This window comes from Charadrius vociferus, unplaced genomic scaffold, assembly GCF_000708025.1.
Source record: "Charadrius vociferus isolate BGI_N301 unplaced genomic scaffold, ASM70802v2 scaffold600, whole genome shotgun sequence".
NCBI classification, from domain to species: Eukaryota; Metazoa; Chordata; class Aves; order Charadriiformes; family Charadriidae; genus Charadrius; species Charadrius vociferus.
In genome coordinates this window covers 2,026,758-2,045,961 of record NW_009646404.1, presented here as the reverse complement: position 1 = coordinate 2,045,961, position 19,204 = coordinate 2,026,758, and the positions used below count along the sequence as shown (strand labels likewise).

Genomic DNA, 19,204 nt, shown 5'->3' with positions numbered 1-19,204 from the left:
TTACATCAGAAATTACCATAGTAGAGTAATTTTATATGAAAAAATTAAAATAGTTATATTATTTGGATAATAAAAAAGGTTTTCTGATTTATTTATGAGTAAGAGAAATCCAACTTCACGTTACACACCTTCTCCTGACAACACCTAATCCTGCCTGAAGAACTTCAGAAGGCAGATGAACTGAGGAAATCAGCACTCGGACAAGAAGCAAAACTTGTTAAGAAAAAAATATTTCAAACTCTCTTAAAAAAAACCCCTTTCTTCTCAACCACCTTGCTTCTTTGAAATACTAAGTTTTAGTATTTTAGCTTTATTTATCCCTTCCCCCCCATTCTGACAGAGTCAGTAAAGTTCTGAAATACAATGGAGTCCTCACCTTTTACAGGCAGATTTCTCTGTCAGCAGCTCTGGAGAAACATACTGTGCTGTCCCTACAAATGAGTTTGCCCGCGCTGGTAATAAAATTGAAAGAAATAAGAAATACATACTTATGGAGAAGCCAACCTACCCCTTCCCCACTGCCCCCACCCAATAAAAAAAAAATCCCCAAAGGCAATCTACTATTGCAAGTTATGTAATGCTACAAAGAACCCACAGGAATTTAATTTCTCTACCCATCCACAAAACCTTCCTGGAAGAGATAAATCAACAGATCTCAGTGACATCTAGTTGGTTCAAGAAGCTAGGCATTTAGGAACTTTGTTAGGTATAAAATCTACCAACACAAGCTTACTTTATTCAAGTAAAAAATTAAGTTTATCAAATTCAGTTCAGCCTAGTGCTTTTTTCAGGCATTGTGTCCAGCATCATTGATTCACAGGTTAATTCTAAGCAACTAGTGACACAAGAATTCTATAACCTTCACATTTGAGCAATGCTGATCATCACTGGGGTTTAATACATGAGCAGAGTAACAACTTACTCTTTCAGCTGAGCCACAGTAACTATTAGTTTATACTCTTGTTTTGCAAATTAAAAGTAATCTGAAGTAGTTTGCCTTCCCACTATATTTGGTGATCTAGCTGGCTATACCTCTACACCAAATATAATCTCTTGTGACACGATCTAAGAAGTGACAGTCAAACCTTTTTCAAGATCTCTCAGCGATTTTGTTAGATAAGAGGTAATGATATTTGAAGAATATAATCTGGTAATTACAACACATACATTTTCAAAGGACCACTTGCTCTAGTTATCTGTGTCTCGTGATGAAGTAACAGCATACCTTGTCTGCTATCTGCAGATAATACTTTTGCTGTTCCAAAGTCTGTTATTTGAATATGCATATCTTCATTTAGCAAGATGTTCTCTGGCTTAAGGTCCCTGGAAAAAGCAGATTTTTATATTTAAACAGCATGCAAATTACAGTTGCAAAACTGTCTAGTGACTTATGTACCTTACGTATACGATATCATAAATGATGCAGGCATTCTATAAACATTGTTATGTCAGCTTTCCACTAACTTGTAGCTGTCAACATGCAGACTGCTAATGGATTTTGAAAAGCCCCTTAATTAACATTTTTTCAAAAAAGACCTGAAGTAATGAATAATCTCAAAAATAAGCTATTATGCATCTCACTTGTTCAATAAAAATGAAAAAAAAAAAAAAACAAACAACCACACTTTCACTCCCAAGCTTTAATTTAAATAACATCTGACAGATTGATATGGCAGTAAAATCTTTGAGGCCTGTTTAGTCAGTGCAAAACTCCAGTTAGTCAAACAATGGCACCCCCCAGCTAAACATCCAGAACAGATAAAAATTGTAAAGCACCTCCACTCTTTAAGAATGGCATGTATGTCTGTGACATACAAATCCATGTATAATCTGTATTTCAAAGATATGCATACCATTTGTATGTACACTGCCTCCAATTCTGCATAAAACCAGACCTCACAGTAGCACACACACAATATACAGCAACACAGAGTTAGATGTCAAGAAGTTAATTTATCAACAACATAAAAACAGCATTGGGCTACACTCATGATATTATTTACTTTGCACCAAGTTTCTTCAGTTGACAAGAAAAGCTGACATACTTCCCTTCTAAGAAGTATCTTTGGGTGCTCACAAAGAAATCTAGAAGCATGGGAGTTGTTTTGATTGACTTGTAAGAAAAAACAGTGCAAATTCAAAGCTGTTTCCACCAACCACTTATGAAAAGGCAGCGTTGTGCAGTTGTGCAGTTTAAAGTCTATGAACTAGCACAGAGAGCAACTGGTATGAAGGAATTATGACACACAAGTCATAAAAATCCTGTTCATTTTCCTGTAGCCATTCTCAGAGAGAAAGTGAAAGTAAATTAATGGAATTGACCTTTCTAACAGTTGTTTGTTGTGGGTTTTTTTTTGTTTACACATACATATGTATGTGTGTACATATAGTACTCTATACACAGTTTATATAATATATCACATACCTATATTATATATTAATTTATATTTGGATCTATGATATATCTATATATCTAGACACACAGAGAGATGCATCTGCAGTAACTTTCCCAGAGTAGACTGGCATCTTAAAGTAGTTCAATCTCATGTCATCTTTCTTTAGGCAGCAGAAAATCCCCAAAGCTTTCAGGAAGTGGTAAAGCTTATAATGAAGTATAAAGTTTATATAAAGTTCTCTAATTGCACAAATCCACTGTTTTCTTTTGAGCTTCTCATAGTGGCCTTCATATGAAGACAAATATAAGGCAGCTCTTTTATAATACAAGATTTTCAATATAGGCTTATAACCTGGCAATCATGTTATATTCATTTTATAAGCATTCTCTGAGCCTAACACACAGACTATAAAATCAAAGTGAAACTGGGAGTTCTTCAACTTCTCCATCCCCCCCAGTAGAAAAGTTTATGCTTTTAGTACTCTCCAGATCTAACCCCCTTAGATCTATTCCCAACTATTTTACAGAAAAGTATTAGGAGAAAAGACCATCCTTTTAAATATAACTGAAAGAAGTAATAATACTGTCAGAATTATAGTCAGCCAGCCTTTTGCCAACTAGCATCTACTGTTCCATGAACAGCTGCTTGGAAACCTACAGACAATTTTTTTACCCAGAAAGAAGCTCTGTGGCTCAGATTTCTCACACTTACAGCTTTAATTTGTTTAATAAACATTCTTATCCAGACAATATAATTACATCAAGAACAACTGTGAGGGTCCTGTTAAAAACTTTGCTAAATTTCACCATTTACCTAGTTATTGTTCAGCTTTGTGGAAAATGTTCACTCAGTGAAAAGTGACATACATTAATTTTACTTTTCTTGATGACATGCTGTACACTAATTCACACACCAGCAGAATTCTGGTTACTTTTGGTACACGATACCACAGCAAAGAAAAAAGTAGTTAACCAAAGAGTCAGTTTCTGGTTTTAGACCAACTGATCAAGCTTGAAAGAGAGAAGCTTTTGGTAACATTAATTCTAGGCCAAAAAGTTTTCTTACTTTTTCCCTGCTGGACCAGTTGGTCTAGTAACAGAGACTGCCTTTCCCCCTAAAGTTTTTTTTGTTTATCTCCCTATGGTAACAGCAGTACTGATGCTAATGAAATGCTATTATGCTCTCATTAGCTTTCCATGAAATCCACGTTTGCTTTAGACTTCATAAAGAACATTTCTAGAAAAAGCACCTTGTGCATAATCAAATGCATGTTGATCTCAACTTTGTATTACCTGTGAATTATTCCTTTCCCATGCAAATACTCCAGGGCTGATACAATTTCAGCGGTATAAAACCTGGTACAGGTCTCATCAAATGAGCCAATTTTGCGTATATACTTTAGCAGCTCTCCATTTTTGGCATAGCTAAGCCCAAAATCTGAATTTAAGTATAGTTAAGGTCTATCACTACCCCATTCTAAAACAAAAAAACCCACACCTCATTCCAAAGACAAGAATAATACTAAAAAACACAAACAACGGGGAAGAAGTTGGTTAGTTTGAAACTTTACATGGCAGCAACGTAAAACAATTTCTTAAATACATTAATAACCTGGGACACAGGTCCTGATTTCTTAGCATAGCAAAGGGTTAAATTTGTAGTTTTTCCAGACAGTCACCTGAATAATTCATTTAAACTGTATACATATTGCCCTCAAAGAGAACTATTTACAGGCATTCAACGAGCATTCAACTTAAGTTTAAAATTGCCCCATCATCTGGAAAGTTCCAAAGTCAGCCCAGTGTTCAAGGGGCAAGTTTTTACATTACAAGAGAGCCCCGTAAGTTCTGTTGCTGCATGCGTGTACAACGTATGTACATACACACAGATGACACAGGGCCTGTCAGCACTGCTAGCAGTCTCTGTGAAAAACAGCTACTTACTGACCCCAGAAATGGGCCGATCTATCCTTTTACCCTTGGCACAGCCAATTCGAAGCAGGAAATTTAGGAGGAAATTCACATGATTAAGGTTTTCTTCACAAGAAGAAAAAAGCCAACTGCAAGCCAATGAGCTTTCAAGATGAAACTGCACTTTGCAATTACTGCTAGAAAGAGAACTTGGGTAACAGTGGCCCAAACAGAAGAGTTTCAGCTTTCTATCATTCAGATCATTCTGTAAGCACTTTTACATAAGAAAAATTTTAATAGACCTAATTGTTCAATTAAGAAATATTAGTAAATAAAGCTGGCTACCCCTATATTTTAAACACAGGAATTGTGGTATTTTACTGTATATATCAGAAATAAAGCACTTCCAAAACATTTCTCACATACCCCCCCTCCTTTTTTTTTTATTTTATTATTTTAAACAGATTGTTGCAAGTTGCCCTTCAGCATTTACCATGTGGACAATACAAGTTGTTTTATTCACCCCCCCTGTCCCGCAAGTCACCCACTGTTCTCTTTGAGGGGGCACACTCATTCTACTTGCTTAACTTCTATTAAAAGCATGACTGCAAAAATTGCATCGCAAACACAAAGATATTTTAAATACCTCAAGTTATATTCACCATTCATGTTAAACAATGTTGCAAAGGAACCAAAAGTGGGGATTGTTACTTTTAAGAAAGTGTTACAGCAAGTTTTAAAACGCAAAGGATACATAGCTTTTCATCATCCTGAAAGGTGAAGTAGAGTTTCACAAAGAAAGGGTGATCCAGGCGGGACATTACATCTCTCTCTCGTGTCACATATGGCACCTTGTTTTCTTTTATGATATGACGTTTTTCTAGAATTTTAACTTAATTAAAAAAGACAGAGTGAAAATGCAGGAGGTATAACCAAATGAAGTCCATCTAAGTAATTTGCTTGGGGTTTTTTTTTGGTTAGATAAAATTATCATAAAACCACTAATTCTGTCTTTTGAACAGGTGTTTTGTAACAGGACTACATTGATACTGTATTTTTAAAGAGTTCATGTTGAAGGAGTCAATACTTACTGGCATATTCTCTAGAACTTGCCAATTCTCGAGCCAAGACAACCTGTTGCCAGAGGAGAGAAAATATATTGTAACCAGTCATTAAAGACATATGCTAACATTGATTTTGATCTTCCAGCAAGTATTTAGAGTACTGATTGTCAATTGTAATGTAAGTCACAGTAAATTGCCAAATCTTCTTAAGGGGGGAAAAAAACCAAACAAGTGCACTGACGAATATTTATAGGAATCCACCACAGTACTTCTTAACATAAATGGCAAAGACTGAAAGATAAATGTTATCTGAAAAATCTGAAGTAAGAAGTAAGACAGAGCTTTCAACTACTTACTGGTTGTTAGGAAAAAGATTTAAAGAAAAAGAATGAGAGATTTCCAATCAGTAGAAGCAAGGCATAAAGTTTCAGGCAAGCAGTTCTACATTTTTAAAGAGAAAAGCTTTTGGAGGAAGACAAATTAAAGCTCATATTCAAGAAAGAACTTCTATAAAAGGACACTCTCAAGACAATCTGAAAAGTTCTCTTGCATGAAAACGAGCAATAACCTTGCAACAATAGATGACTACAGTTTGTGTTTTTCTCATTTTAAGTTTATATCCATTCCAATACCTCGCTAGAATCTCAACATTATACTAATATTTTTTTAAATCACTGCACCAGGCTTGCGTCTAATCCACTTCTCATATTCTAACCCCTTGCAAATTCCGTTTATAAAAGAGTACTCCAAAATACTATTACATACACCTGATACTAAATGCTAGGCATTTAGAAAAAAGAGCTTCTAAATAAGGCACTTTTTCAGGTGAAAGGAGTACACACAGTTGCTCTCTTTCACGGTATTTGATCAATGAAAATTTCCACTAAAAACAGTCTGTTACAAGCTGCATCTCTGCATAGGGAATTTTTGAGACCCTTCTGTGTACACAGGTAACATTATTTAAAGCTGTGCAATCAAATGAGAAATGTTCTTACCTTTTTAATTTTTCTTGCCAGGTTTCATCAATCAAGTGTACCATTAAAGCTACTGAAAGCAGGCGACTTTAAAAGTCAGTTGTTAAATAAATACCCAGATATATAGTGCTAACTTTCTGCATTTTAGAAACTGATACTTCTACATTTTCATAAAACAATTCAGTGCCATCAGTAAAACAAAAATCCAATAGGTAGCCTTGACTATATATACACACATACTGAGTCCATAGTCAGATGGCAGTAGCAATCAACTGACACAGATGAAAATATATCTTGGCTAATACTTATCAAACTTGAATTTAGGCTGTATAGCTCCACACACTGACTCTCCTCCAGTAGAAGCTGAGAAAGAATACTGGAGAAGTATCCCTGTTCTTACTTTATTCCCTAAGTATCTGGCAGTAGCTCGCGCCACAGACAGGACACTGCATAGAAGTTCTTACCATGACAAACTCCTAGCCCAGTTCTAATCAATTATATCATAAAATTTTAATGTAACCCATAATGCTATCAAACTTACATTAGAAAGCAATGTCTCCTAAAAATCCAAGCATCAAGTCATCAGGATATAAAGGAACTTCCCATGAGTTCAAAAGATACTTGAAAAATCAGCACTCATTTAGTGCAACACTTAATTTTTATACTAAAGCTTAAAACTACTATGTCTCGCTCATTTACTCTTCAAGCTGTTCTCTCCAGATTTAAATCTCAGCAATATTACTTGAACAACAAATTTTGAAGATAATCTATTTGGCACTTCTTATAAAAACTAAAGTTACCGTTGAAAAAGATCCTTCACCCAGAATCTTCCCAAATTTGAAGTCATCAGGCCGTTTCTTTCGAGGCTGTGGAGGCTGCTGTCCTGTATGTTGCTGCAAGGAATTTGAACTAGATCTTGATTCAGCTGCAGTGCCCTCCATGTTAGATCCCTGTCTGCTGCCACAGGTGGAAATGACAGATGGAGTGCTGGAATCTGCTTGGTTCCTCACCATTGATGGGGATGAACAGGAGCATAACACTACACTAGACTGGATTGGAACAGCATCATACTGAAAAAGAAATGAAAGTGTTATTCCCATACCTTCAAATAATTACCATGCACATCCGCACTTCAGTTCCATATGAGCATCATATAAAGTCCAGTTTGAAAGAGTTATCATTAAAATATCCTTAGAAGGGAATGTTGGTATTTGCTTTGGAAGTGGCAACTCTTAATTTGTTAAACAACTCTGTTTAGGTCATGCTCCACACATACATATAGCCATGAGTCAAGTCTGAATTCAAGAATGTTTTTTCCAAACTCAAAAAAAACCAAACAAACCCTCCTTAATACCAAGGCATGAAATTTCACAGTATATTGTCCTACAAATAACATGATCTTTAAAGTTTACATCATGCTTAGAGACAGTCACCTATCCAATCTTAACAAGTAGCAGTTTTCCTGAAATTAAAAGAATTATCTAGTTATGCAATGAACACCTGTATTTATGAGTCACATTAAAGATCCAATTTACAATGAATTGTAAACGAACAAGTCAAGCATGAAAACTTTAATGGAGACAAAGGATACATTCCTACATTTTTACTTGAAATCTCACTTTCTCCAATAGTATTTCTCTTTAATACACATTGGAGAAAGACAGGAAGAAAGAGAGAACAACACAAAAAAGGCAGATCAACTGGAGGGTTTAATAACCAGCAATATTTAATATTTTTTTCTGAAGAATGCTCTGGTCCATGACCTTTTAAGACAAGGGTCATTACACTATTTAAATTGTACATATGGTCACATAAAGACATTCCAATTCTGAAACCAAGAATCAGATATAGCCCAGAAAACAGCAAGTACAAGAAGATACACTCAAAATACAGATTCTTGTAATATACAAAGCAAATCATAATTTGGTACCCTTTTATCAATTTTTCCCAAGTAAGACCAAGGAAACTTGTCCAGCTGCTTTCCCCTCCCTGTTGGTAATATATCTCCATTAGTCTGCCAGGTGTCTGCTTCAAATGTATCACTTGAAACTGTCCAGAAAACACAGACAATAGGAGATCTCCGCTGAACTACTTCTAATAATAAAAACTGAGATGGTATGCAAACAGAGGGAATATTTAAGAAAATTAAACCCATGTCTGAGCATTCTTTTTTAATCTCCATATTCTAACATACATCCAGCAGAATGAAGCTACGACTTAATGAAAACCTCCTAACCTCAAAACAGACATATTATACAACCCCGACCTAGTCTGTAACATACCTCATGTTGATAATCAAATAAACACTACTTCTGACAAAAAGAATTTTTTATCTCATGAATTTCAATTTGATTCAGAACAATTTTCTGCATTTCTATCAGAAACCACTTTAGAAGGGAATTGGACTTGCATTCAACCATGCATATGGGCTTAAAGCACCTAGCTCCCAAATTAGCAATTACTCACTTGGCTGTGCTCTATGCATTAGGGAAAAGCAGTCCTTATTTACTGCTAAACTTCTTTCAAAAATAAGATACAATTCAGAAATACACTTTACTTACACATTTAGTGGCGTTATAGAGCAACGAGACAGAAATATATTTAAGCATGCAAACGTATACTTTCTAAATTGTGACAAGGGTAACAAGGTCAAAAAGAGTACAGCTACAACTCACCGTTTTCTCCATAATTGATATATAAATATCAGTTCGCACAAGATTGAAAGTTAACTACTATTAAGCAACTGTTCTAAACAATATCTTCCAAGAAACGTAAGGGAAGATTACCTTTCCAATCTGAGCTCAGCCTACTTGCTCCAGGACCTCTATTGCTCCTTAGGGCTTTTTCCAAGAACTATGACTACTCCGACAGGGCAGCAAATCAAGAACAGGTAACAGCTTCTCTTATTAGACCTCTATCTGAGCTTTGTGATACAGCAGAGACTGATGAGGAATCTGCCTAGAATGATAGCTATTTGCTGTATTTTGTACAGCTTTTGTGAGGACAAAAAGGGGGAGGGGGAGGGAGGGGAGGTGAGGCTGGCAGAAGATTTGGAGACAGATGGGAGAATTTTGCTTTTCAAAAAGTTCACTAACTCCCACGGAGAGCAGTATATGCCCCTACTCAGAATCAGTTACACAGCTTTCTTCCCTTTGAAGAGACAAAAGTATATTGATGCTATTATTATGAAAACAGCACATACACATTAAAGCACGTGTGCTCTAGGTCACAATTCCTTTTATGCCTTCTATGCAAATATTTTAGCTGACACCTTCACCAGACCAGGTATTGTTCCTAACGTTCTTGTAGCCCAGCTGAATCACCTTTCCTTCCAACAGCTACTGAAACAGCAGCTTGTACGCATATACACAGTAGCTATAATTAAAAACAGATTGTACTCTTTCCTAACAAGAGTGCAGCAAGGCTGACCCAAGCATGACTGCTCAACAACTGAAGTGATGCCAATGTAAGAAACATCCGATTAATTGAAATCTAGTAAATAAAAAAATACAGACTAAATATTAGGATTTAAATGATGAACTGGCTCCAGTCAGTCTATTATAGAGCAACTAAGGGTTTATGTGTAAATAAAGCAGCAGCATCGTGGGGAATCTGATCAGATTCTGCAGCTAGCAAGATCACCTTGAAAAACAAACAAACAACCACCACAAAAGCACCAGAGAACACAGAGAAAGGGGGGGGGAAGGTGTTGGATGCAGTATATTTCCTTGCACAGTATCTGAAACTAAGTCACAATGAATATCAAGTATAGAAAAGCCCTAAGGGAGGAAGAAACAGGAGTAAAGGACTTTGCAGAAAGAGAAGGTTATTTCCAGCCAAGGTATAACGTCAATTAGTCCCCTGATTTCTCAAAGGAAAGTCAAGATTAAGAACAAGAAGGACAGAGGAAGATGCAATAGATTTAAAGTATCAGTTACCTAAGAAGTGACAGAACTATGCCACTAGGTATGTTGCACCTGAACATTTATAGCAAAGGTCACTTCTACACTTGCCTTTCCACACTCCACATATTCTTCTTTAGTATTTTGCATCCTGTATTATTTACTTTTCCAGTTTTATTTTGAAAGATATCAAAAACCACATCTGCAGAGACTATACATGTTTCTACATATATGTCTTCACGTATGCCAGATAGTACAGGCTAGCTCATCTGGTCTAACCTCATACAGCCACTCTTCTGCAAAAATTAGAATTAAGATTCTGCTTCTGCTAGATACAGACTTCTTTTAGTGAGATATGAAGTCAATCACTAAAGAATTTAAAAGCCTTCTAAACTGCGCCTGCAGTTCTTAGAAGCTTGAGGATAATTGATAATTCCTTCCAGCAATTATCAACATTTCTCAGCTGGCAAGCCAGTGAAAGCACAGACCCTTGCTACTACAGACAACTAACTTACCTATTGCATGTCACAGATCACTGTGGACCACACTGATAACCACTGATCTTATCATTCCATCTCTGGTTTTAAAAACTAGTCTCTAACATTACCTACTTTCCCAAGCTCTTAAGGGTGCTGTTTCTAATTTACTTCCGTATACAAATTGTTTCCTTCTTAGTGCAACACACTGAGTTTGAAAACCTAATAAGGAAGAAAACAACAAATCTGCTGAAGGTAAGTGGAATTATACATCAGCAGACATAGCAAAATCTTCATTAACTATTTTTCACTAATTACTAGAAACAGGTTTCCTTTTATTTATGTGTCATGCAAAGTAAGGCCTTTTATTGGTTTTTTCCCCTCTTGCCTGCAAACAGGAGAAATAAACCTTAAGAGAATAAAACCTGAATCAATGCAAAATGCCAACTAGGTATCATTGCATTTTTCCTTTCGTACTTTCCTTGCTCTTCTTTGTACAAGTCAGTCACAGGGAAAGCTCCCAGCTATCTGAAAGGACTTATACCTTTCAGAAACTTTTTTGCAATTCAGCATTTTGACAACAGCACTACCACTACAACTTCTAATGTATCTAAGCACATAGTATGCAAGTACAACCACAACAACTGCATCTCTACTAGCGTTTTCCCACTGCAAAATCTGTGATGCTGTTTTGCCAATGCAGTTCTATCAACACTAACAGAAGCAAAAAGAACTTGCAGAGACTGGGCCTTCTGAAGCTCCCAGTATCTTTTACTTCTATCCTAACTGACATGATACTCTCAGTCATCTTCAGGGGTCAGTATCTTTGCTACCACTCAAACTCTACCAGCAAAATCTCTTTTCTGTTACCATCAGCGTGAATAGGGTGCTAACCTATCACTTGTCTGATAACACTGACTCTACCCGCTGACTGTATTGCTGAATCTCCAGCTGCCTTAAGACATAGGGTAGGCATGATCAGAAGAGCTCTTCCACCCACTTACCTATAAGGCCAATTCTTTAGGAAGCAGACCTTGCTAACACAGAAAGTATTATTTACAGAAAGCAACATGCACTCTACACCTCAACTGGTACCGTTGTTTTGGTTATAAACAATGCTGATGAGACTGTATAAGTGAGAACACTGGCAGAACCGTCTTATGAATGCTTTTTATGGTGAACTGTATTACAGGTCTATTAAATGAAATAATGCAGATAGACATCCATAAAACATTTGACTTCGCATTACATAATGCCTGAAATACAGAATACTGTTGAGGAAAATGAATATAGGACATATTCTAAGTAAAGCTGGTAAAATTCTTAAACAACTTATAATTAATAGTCATCCCCAAACAAGGATCTCTTCTAGTTCACACCTGGATTGACTCTCAAACCAAAAAGGTTGAAAGAAAAAGAATAACTGCATAAATTTAAAGACTGAGAAAAAAACACCACCACACCATTTGGCAAAAAAGTGTATGTCTTACTTAAAGCAATCTACAGCTTTTGGTAAATGACACAGATAGTGAGATCTTACTTTTGTCTCTATCAAAACATTACTACAAAATAAAATATGGGCCAAGAATTTAGGCATAATGGTGGGAAACACGTGGACAAAGAACTTAAGCTAGTCCATACCTAAATATATAAAACTAGAAACCATGAACTAGGGAAGCATGTCTTACTGCCACTAGTACTATGCAAATATTAAGAAAACCAAAACAAACTAATTTCAGGAGAAAATCAAGACACTGAACCCCTGGAAAAACATCTAATCATCTGACTATATTAAGGTTCTGAGATCTGTGTTTGTTAAAGAATCTGACTGTTTTAGCCTTGTAGTATGAGAGAATACAGAACTCTAAAAATTAGGATCACCTGCAATTCAACACAGGTCTTACTGGACACAAAAATTACTGAGCGGTGTATGTCATAAGTGTTAGACTAAATTATGATAAGAAGTTCACAGACTATCATGAAGTTAAACCAACACAAACATGTATGCCCTACATCAGCAAAGTCTGCTTAATAAATGTAAGATTCAGAAAGCAACATGCAGCAGCACTCTAGGCTATCTGTGAATTAATCTTTTCACTTGCAAATGGAGTTTGAGAGGCTTTCAAAACAGATACTACATGATAGAGTATAAGATACTTTCCCCATCTGTCATAGCATCCAACCACAGCTTTTACATCTCTGTCAAACAAAGTCCTTTCACACAGAAACAGGAAGATCTTCCAAAATATGTGAATCTAAGATTCAACGTCCAAATTAATACACTTGTCTTCAAGTAAAAATATGGAGTCCATCTATTTATCTGTGCAATTAAGGAAGAATAAAGGCCTTTATTTCACACTGAGAGAAGGTAATTGCTTTCATTGGACAGGTGTTTCATAGTTTTAGAGATAAAGCTCACTTGATACTATTTATCAATACTGCGATTCTGCTAAAGACAGTTTAAGTTAGATAGGCTTGGTCTGAGAGGTTTTGTAAATTATTTCAACATTGTCATACAAGTCAAAAATTCTGAAATTGAGATTTATTTTGTACTGCTTATAATATAAATTTTGTCAACCTTGGGTCTCTGAAGGATTTATCTGCAAAATGCAAGCGGAAAAAAATGAACAGCTAGACAGTTATATTTAATATATTCTTTTCATGGCACATTGGTGTTTCAGAGGGTTGACAAAGATGCAGCAACTGCATCTGACATACATTTTGTATCTGAAAAAGAGCATAAGAAGGGGCAATTAACAAATATTATGCACAGCTTTCCCATTGGCGTTCTCCCCCCTCATATCCCACAGTGAAAACATTTAACTTCTCCAGGTTCTCCCATACTTATTTGTGACAGCCTCTACCTCAAAGGCTAGAGTGCAACACACCCTGGAACTTCCAGCATTTTCCAATAGGAAAAAAAAGCAACTCATCAGGTCAGATACTAAGATGGGCCTGAATATATGTCCTCAAACTATTCCTCATAGTGCCTAAAAAGAGAATGTAGACAAAAGCAGGGTTGTTCAGCTACAAGAAACATTAAGTTAAGATACAAAGGAACAATGATTCAGAATAACAAAATCCAACTAAAAGCCTCACCTTCCAGTACACAGAGCACAGTACAGAATGCACGTCCCATTATATACCAATCTCATCCAGGAGTAGTTTGCAGGAAGCGTTAAGAGTTGGGGCTGTTCAGCCTGGAGAAGAGAAGGCTCCTGGGAGAACTTATTGCGGCCTTCCAGTACCTAAAGGGGGCCTACGGGAGAGCTGGGGAAGTACTGTTTACTAGGGCATGTAGTGATGGGACAAGGGGGAACAGCTTTAAACTGGAAGAGGGCAGGTTTAGATTAAACATTAGGAAGAAGTTTTTCACTTTGAGGGTGGTAAGGCACTGGAACAGGTTGCCCAGAGAGGTTGTTGAGGCCCCATCCCTGGAGGTGTTCAAGGCCAGGCTGGACATGGCCTTGGGCAACCTGGTCTGGTGGGAGGTGTCCCTGCCCAGGGCATGGGGGTTGGAACTCGATCTTCAAGGTCCCTTCCAACCCAAACCATTCTATGATTCAACACCAGTTTTCCTTTCACAAACTCTGTACACTGCTACACCAGAGCAACTGCCATGAATGAAGGCAACCCAGAACGATAATAGATGGCGTGCTTTCATGAACTGCAGTGAACATCAATTCTCATACCTTATATCCTCGTGTCTTTTTATGTTCTGGACTCTCAGACTTTCTGCTAAGTGACCAACAGCATCGTCTTCCTACTAACCAATTGTACATATGTGTGTAATTATCTTTAAGGAATTAAAATATTTGTCTAAAGAAAAAGAGAAAATCCACTCATATACCTTAAAAAGTATTACTAGATGCTGTCAGACTGTCTTATCATTATAACAAAATCAAGGATGTAATGGACAGGACAAAACTCAGATTAAGCCAAGCCTCATCAGTACTTCTGAATGCACTACATAACTAGTAAACTGCTCACCCACCTAACAGGTTAATTTTGACACTCAAATACATACAGCCATTTAAAAAAAAATAAAATTTTGGGTGGTATTTAAAAACATGTAGTCTGCTCACACTTTCAGCTTGCTAGAAGGTCACATATCTCCCCAATCAGGAAGGAATACCACTAGAGCAGAACAGTAAGGAAGAAATTAGAAATATGCTTTCAGATTCTGAAATCTGAAGAAAAAAATTGCCAAAGGCTTTAAAGAACCACACTCAACATTCATTCATTCATTGAAAAGAAGGAATATATTAAAAAAAAAATGTTGTAACTGAATACTACATTGGCAAATACCTTATCTGGGATAAAAACATTAAATCATACTTTAATGACTTATCTCTGTGCAGCAGAGAGTGAAAAACAGCATTCAAACACCTAGTCAAAAAAATACAATCAAAAGCAGTAATATTAAGGCATTAAAAAAAAAATCTCCTGTTTTTAGGCACTATACAAAAGTTAATTAAACAAGCAGGCTAATCTTCAACATATCACAAAAACCAAAGTTTAGACTGAAATGACAGATCTTGTTCAACCTTAAGGCAGACAATTCAAATGTCTAACAAAATCATAGCAAATAAAAATCACCATCATTTCTAAGAACACTACTCTCCAAAAAACAAACAAGGTGCTTATTAAAAACTGTACTAGGTTACAAAGATGCCGAAGATACTTTCCCGGGACAACAGGATGTTTTTTTTCTACAGAGAAGTTATTTGAAGATCATAGTAAGCCATTTTATTCAAAGTGCAGTAAACAAACCCTACTCCAAGTATTAGTTATTTGTGGATATTAAAAAAGCATTAACATCAAACATTAATCTTCTGTAGCACAGTGGTTTGCATTTATGTTGTGTAGACAGCACCCGTTCAAACCTCATCATCAAATGGTATGCAAAGATTACTGTAGAGAACTTAAGATCTGGCTAACACTAGAACTTAAGGTCTAGATAACCCAACAAATTGCCCATCAACCCCACGTGTCTTGAAGAAACCAACCGTTACAGTCAGCAAAACAGTCTGAAGGCAAATGACTCCTCAAAATCTATATTTGGTCAAATGGTTACTGACTACCACATTTAAAAGAACAGACTGAAATCTTGTATTACAGTTATAAAAGCTATTTTAACACTACTTTGTTTTGCAAAAGAATCCAAAGTCATACATCTATCTGGAGTGAGTTTTTTTCATCTCAGAAGCTGCCACATGAAGAATCTGTTGCTTAATAGACAATTTTTATGAATAAACCATGCAAATTTCAAAAACATTCAGTTGTGTAAAAGGAGGACTTTGTTGTTGTTTAAACAGACTGCCATGCTAACTGATTAAAGGAGTCTAGGCCCTGACCCACCAAAACAATTATGCTCACTTTTACATGCAGTGTTATTTGAAACTTCTCAAATGCTGGAAGGTAAGCACTCATTGAAGCATTGCATTAAAACTGTTCCCCAAAAAAATCTCTTAAAGTACCTTGATAGAAATGACTATCACTTAAAGGAAAAGACTACTTTAAAAATACTGCCCTGGTAATACATTTCAAGGTAAAAAGATTGTAAGTGTTAATGGAAGGAGAAAGCTTGGAACAGATAATTCTTCAAAGACACTACCTAAACTGACTAGGGCCTTTGCAACAGTGGGAAACAAGCATGAAAAGAATTCAAGTTGATGTAGTCTGCTTGACATACTAACAACCCTAATGCAATTTAATGAAAAATTACAGTAATATGAATGTAATGTTGAAAATACTTGTAATAACTCATCATAAGATACAGTTATTTCAGGGGAAATTTATAGAAAGCTCTGCTAAGCCTGATATAATGCCATGCTCTAATAACCTATGAGAATTTGATTAGTAAAATTGTTTTTTTCAGGGACTTTTCCTTGTATTACTGTAAGGCACAGGTAGATTGTTAAAAAAGACTGGTATCTAGACGGCAGTTGTTCGCCTTATGTTCAAAACCAATTATTGAAGACGCAAGTCCTATCTTCAAAATGTAATCAAGAAGGTTAACTTTGAAGAACAATCAAAATAAATTGATTTTTCTTCTTAAGCTTTCTGGATGCATGCCCTCACAAAGTTAATGGTATACAAAGAAGTGTTTTAAAGTTTGGGCCACATACTGTATTGTTCATATAAAATAATCTCAAAACACCAAAACCAAAGCTCAGCTCTGACACTCTGCCTCCTTCATAACTGAACCGATCGCCTACCACCAGTTCCTTACTTTCTGCAGTAAATCTGTAGCATGGTTTATTCATAAGTGAGTAATGAGGAAATCAGATTCATGTTATATCAATAGGCTAAAGGATTTGGCAGCACAGAGAACACCTCTACATTGTTAGATTGTTTTGACTCTTCATTGAGGGAACAAAAGTACTTTATCCACAAGACTGATTATGTTTCTACAGAAATGAATTTCTCATATACATGTTTTTTGACCCAAACGTTTTAGTTCATGCAAATGTCTTTTTCTAAATTTTATGATCTTACACATGTGGTGGTATTTCTTGCCACTAATTTCCAGGATTCTAATTCCAAATTCAGGTAGGGATTAAAGCTAATGAAAGGATTTGTAAGAACCTGCATATCAGCCGGTTACCCTGTAACCTCCTCTACTACTAAGCAAAGCACTTAAGTTCCAAGCACCTTCAGGGGCAGAGACTATTTAAGGGCTCCTTCCACTGCCTTCCCCCCCACCCAACCCCGAGCCTCAAAACAGATCAGAAACAGGAAACCACAAAAATCTCTAAGAACCTAAAGTCAGCCTATGGCCCAAATAGCTATATATGTAAACAAGCCATTGAGAATTCATTTCACACAAACAGATCCAGGCCAGCTCACAAGAAAACAAAAGCCATCTGTAATTGCAATAGTCTAGATCACATTCTACATCATCAGTTACCACATGAAGCACACCAATATTATAAAAGGTGCTGCACAGCATGGATGGGGGCTCATGCTAACTAACACAAAAGGACTTCCTACACTAGGCTCCCTGCTAGCAATTCTAGGGGGCAAAGGGAACAGTTTTGGGTGAAGAGCAGAGAAGCAGCCACACAGAGGTGGCAGTACATAGATGGAGCGTACAAAAGTTGGACAGCACAGTCAAGAACTGCAAATCAAATTCCTGGAGGATTACTAAAGAACCAAACATCAAATTCACTACTTTCTTTTCAGAAGAATGTTCTAAGGAAGTTAATCCTTGCAATTTTTTATGATAAAGAATTATAGACTATTTGTCAGGTGATATATTTACAGCTTGTCTTTCAAAGCAGAAAGCGAGCCTCAACTTCAAGATTTAGTCACACAACAAACCAGTTATTTCCTACAGCACTGCTGAGTAGAATCTATAAGGTGTGAAAAATAAGGTTCTAGACCAAACAGCTAACTTTGCACATGTGTTCAGGCCTTTCATACACTTTAGTTAGACCCCAGTAACTTTCCACAAGCTTACCTGCAAATAACATGTCAGAAAGGGAAGTGGGGAGGGAGAAAAATCAGCTCCTTCCCCTTTTTTGCTTCTTTATTACACATACACAATCTAACTTGGCCACCTGCAAAAAAAGTTTTCCATTTGAAATACCAGAAACAATAATTTCTTGGCTTCATACAAATGCTCCAGGAAGGTCCAATATGAGGAACTTGGAGAATGATTTTCTTTCAAACATAGTGTTTTCTGAATTATGTTTTTATCTTTCCATATTAAAAAGTAATTTCTCACTTGCATATTTTCTGATGCCATAAATGTGCTAGTTCTACAGCAATCCATATAGCTTTTCTAGAAGAAAAAATGTAGAGAAAATACAAGTTTACTGTTAAAAAACAGATTACTAAAATATTCCACATCTCCATAGATCAAACCTATTTTTATTACTTTGCTAGTTTATTACTTTTTTCAGTCTAACAAAGTGACTGTGCCCCTGGTTTCATGCCTTCTGTACCAAAATTCCTGAAAGTACTTTAATAGTCAGCATCCCTTTCCAAGTTTTTCCTGCAATGCTGCCTTCCAACTGATCTGCTTTCAGAAAGTGAAATGACCCTGAGTCTGCACAGTGTCTTACAGTGTCCAGCTACAGCAATCTACTTTTAGAGTTTCAGGAGCTATATGAAACCAGACATTACTTCTAGCACCATAAGCAACAGACCAATAACCCAACGAATAACTTGCTTTGAAAAAAAAAAAAAAAGCCTACCAACTCATTGCTTAGTTGAACATTGCTCTTATATCCATATTATTCTCTGGATTGTCTCCTTTCCACTAGCTACCAGCACTTCCTATGTTAGAAATATGAATGCATATAAAGTTCCTCCTCTTAAGCTGCTTCCATTTTTTCACCTTTGAGCACCATCTCAACATCTGTATCTTTTACTATTTTCCATTGCTGCAGTCTGCTTTGGTAACAGACTCGCAGAAAGCTTACCCCAATTAAAAGCCTATGCATGAGTGATAAAGACTAGTCATAGCCTTATG

At 36.3% G+C, this 19,204-nt stretch overlaps 1 protein-coding gene across 1 annotated transcript in view; it reads right to left on the bottom strand.

Moving 5' to 3' along the window:
* The window catches only part of PDPK1 (3-phosphoinositide dependent protein kinase 1), a 14,561-nt gene extending 7,153 nt beyond the window's left edge, over positions 1–7,408 (bottom strand). Inside the window, exons 1-6 of the mRNA XM_009894810.1 lie at positions 7,145–7,408; positions 5,398–5,440; positions 5,061–5,198; positions 3,689–3,833; positions 1,226–1,323; positions 377–452 (exon numbers count right to left, since the gene is read on the bottom strand). Of these exons, the coding sequence (XP_009893112.1) occupies positions 377–452; positions 1,226–1,323; positions 3,689–3,833; positions 5,061–5,198; positions 5,398–5,440; positions 7,145–7,357 (713 nt within the window). The 5' untranslated portion in view covers positions 7,358–7,408. The remainder of the gene's footprint in view (positions 1–376; positions 453–1,225; positions 1,324–3,688; positions 3,834–5,060; positions 5,199–5,397; positions 5,441–7,144) is intronic.
* Between the last annotated feature and the right edge of the window lie 11,796 nt (positions 7,409–19,204).